We start from the raw sequence: 2949 nt of genomic DNA on the forward strand, positions 1-2949 counted from the left end.
ATTATTCATATTGGAGTAGTTGATTTGAAACAACGAGTTGTATGTATCATTGAAAATTTTGGAATCTATGACTATATGATTGATATATATATATATTAATGTATATATAATGGTGGTAGTAACCAGGATTACATTATTGGATTTGATCGTGCGTAATATTAATAATAGAGTACGTACTAATTTGCTGATCCAATTGATCGACTATCATCATGAGGATATTGATCACAGCCTTGCATGCATATGGATCAGTACTTCAAATATCATGCATGATCTGTAGATCACATGCAGCAGCTAGCACTTAAATTAGCAGTATTAATATTGCAAAAAAGATTTAGAAGAAAGTACTGAATATATATTTATTAATGAAAAACTAGGCCAACGGGGGTACATATATTATATATTATATATATATATATTAACCTTCATGGCCAGAAGCTAGCTGTACATGATGATATAATTTAGAGAACAGATCATAATCGACTACATGAATTAAGGAAGTACTCTATTTTAATATATATTAATTTATTCTACGTATGTATGTACATATACCTGCCGCGCGCCATTATTTTTTCAATAGCCGGACTAGCATGCATTATTTACAGTACTACTTAATTAGGAATGCACGCAAATGAGCTGTACATGAATTCACGCACCATCATGAAGTAGTGGTTTAAGCTTTACAAGGAGGAGGGTTCTGCGTGCCAGAAAACGACGGCTTGACATTCTTACATGTCGATTTAGCCTGTCCCGATCCCTTGTATGAAAGGTTGATGTTCTGAAGCTGCACATTTTGGCATGGTATGCTCTTGCTACAAGTAAGCTTGACAGCATCTGCAGTTGCAGAACTGCCTCGAATGTTTTTGAAGCTAACATTGCTGATCTTGACTTTAGAGGGAGTCTATACAATGTCGAGAAAAGAAAAGAAAAAAAACCCCATAAAAACGTTAATATTAGAATATTAGTATTTCTTTTTTCTGTTTTTATCTAATATTGATATAAAAAAAATATTTCATTATATGTATGTATATGTATATAATACTAGACGACATATATAATTCGTACCTGAGCTTTGCAATTGCGGTATGGACAGTATTCTTGATCTATGATGATAGGATTTCCGACATTATTCATGACAATATCCTCGAAATACAATTGGTTTGCAGTACCGGAACTAGGGCTAGCGGGAAATGTTTTGATCCTTACGCCATTCATTGCGTTATTAAAGGTGCAACTGATGACTTTGATTCCGTTCACAGGTTGCTCGTTGGTGTATTTTCCAAGGCTTCCAATGCTGATGCCATGGCCAGGTCCACAATTTACTTTGGTGATAGTAATGTCTTGGCTTCCATCGCCAATGGAGACACAATCATCACCTGTTCCAATATTTGCACCGGCAATGTTGATCCCAGAAGAACGTCCGATGTGGATTCCATCGGTGTTGAAGCTGTTCCCAGGTGCAGAGATGGTAACTTGTTGGATCTTGAGGTTTTTGCAACCGAACACTAACATGTGAAAAAATTTGCTGTTCAGGGATTTAATGTCCCGGATTTGTGAATTTGTGACGTAGTTGAACCTTAAGTTCTGTTCATTTAGAAGGAGAAAATAAATAAATAAACCCCGGCCGAATGCATACATACATATATAATATATATGTATTAATTAAGATGATGAGATGGGAATATATATATATATATATCCTACGTACGTACAGTAGCAAATGGTCCGCAGGCGGAAGTTTTCAGACAATTATTTAGGCCCCAAGCCGTTTGTCCTTGCCCATCGAAAGTCCCACTGCCTGACAAAATGAAGCGGTCGACACTTTGAATAACGACCCAAGCATCCTTTAACTTCATGGGGTCTGCTGGTGCCTTTATGGTGCCCTGAACCTGAAGTTCAACAGGACCTTTGCAAGGACCTTTTAAAGTCACTGCCCCTAAGTAATAAGTCGTTTTGGGAACAAAAACTCTGGTTGGTTTTCCTGCTGCGCATGCATCTTTCCAAGCGTTTGTCAAAGGCTGATCACCAAGATCGACATGATGAGTGCTTAATATATATATATATATATATATATATATATTCAAGAATTATATATGATATTTTGACATTACATATTCTGTACGTACGTACGTACGTATCTTATATATCTAGAATATTAATCAATATATATAATTAATTATTAACTACATGCAGCTAGCTAGCATGGATATACCTGGGTGAGATCCCCATTAGACTTTGCTCCATATTTTGTCACGTCAATGACACTGTATTGGGCATTGACAGTGGATGGCAACAATAACAGCAACATAATTACACCAATATTCAAACAGTTACTACCCATCTTAATTTCTTTCTTTTATCTCTCGATTCGATCGTTTCTTCTTGTTTTTTTTGTTGTTGTTGTTGTATCCAAGTGTGTTTGCAAGAGAAGATCAATTATCCTTTGGTTTAACCAACTATTTATACTAAATGCAATTGTTGAAACTGCAACTAATTCATGTGACGACGACCTAACTTTATGCAAGACCACTAAGAAGTTGTAAGCTGGTACGTACGTATAATTAGTTCAACTTCAATATTTTTTAATTTACCATAATTAGCTAGGGTTTATATTTCATGTGTATATATAGTACTCGATCGGCCTAATTGCTTTTCACTTGTGGTGATCGATCGTATAAGTATTGACCGATTGCATCCACTACTACTTATTCAACGAACCTACCTACCTAGATTAAATTGTACTTACCCGTCAGGTCATCATGTGTTGCTCATATGATCTAAATCCCTACGTACGTACATTAATGACACGTAATTGCATACTTTTCTGTTTTGCTAAGGTTTCTAATGTTTATCGTTATGATCATGATTAATTAGTACCGGCCATCCGTTATCATGATCATGTTCAGTACACATGATCATGTACTGTGGTTAATTTATACAAATCAGATGACA

General features: G+C 35.6%; 1 protein-coding gene across 1 annotated transcript; it reads right to left on the reverse strand.

Annotated features, from left to right (window-relative positions):
* Positions 1 to 330: 330 nt before the first annotated feature.
* On the reverse strand, positions 331 to 2431 carry LOC109012747 (exopolygalacturonase-like). Its single transcript, XM_018994536.2, has 4 exons — positions 2210 to 2431; positions 1710 to 2015; positions 1063 to 1581; positions 331 to 898 (listed from the first exon to the last, which is right to left on the reverse strand). Exons 1-4 carry the CDS (start codon positions 2336 to 2338, stop codon positions 671 to 673), a joined length of 1182 nt encoding a protein of 393 aa, XP_018850081.1. The 5' UTR covers positions 2339 to 2431; the 3' UTR covers positions 331 to 670.
* Positions 2432 to 2949: the final 518 nt, after the last annotated feature.

Source organism: Juglans regia, chromosome 1 (assembly GCF_001411555.2).
Source record: "Juglans regia cultivar Chandler chromosome 1, Walnut 2.0, whole genome shotgun sequence".
NCBI lineage: Eukaryota > Viridiplantae > Streptophyta > Magnoliopsida > Fagales > Juglandaceae > Juglans > Juglans regia.

Coding starts and splice junctions, on each gene's coding strand:
- LOC109012747 (XM_018994536.2), bottom strand. CDS start 2,338: ATGGGTAGTAACTGTTTGAATATTGGTGTAATTATGTTGCTGTTATTG. Junction 2,016..2,209: donor CTAATGGGGATCTCACCCAG/GTATATCCATGC, acceptor CTTGGTGATCAG/CCTTTGACAAACGCTTGGAA. Junction 899..1,062: donor ACCGCAATTGCAAAGCTCAG/GTACGAATTATA, acceptor GACATTGTATAG/ACTCCCTCTAAAGTCAAGAT.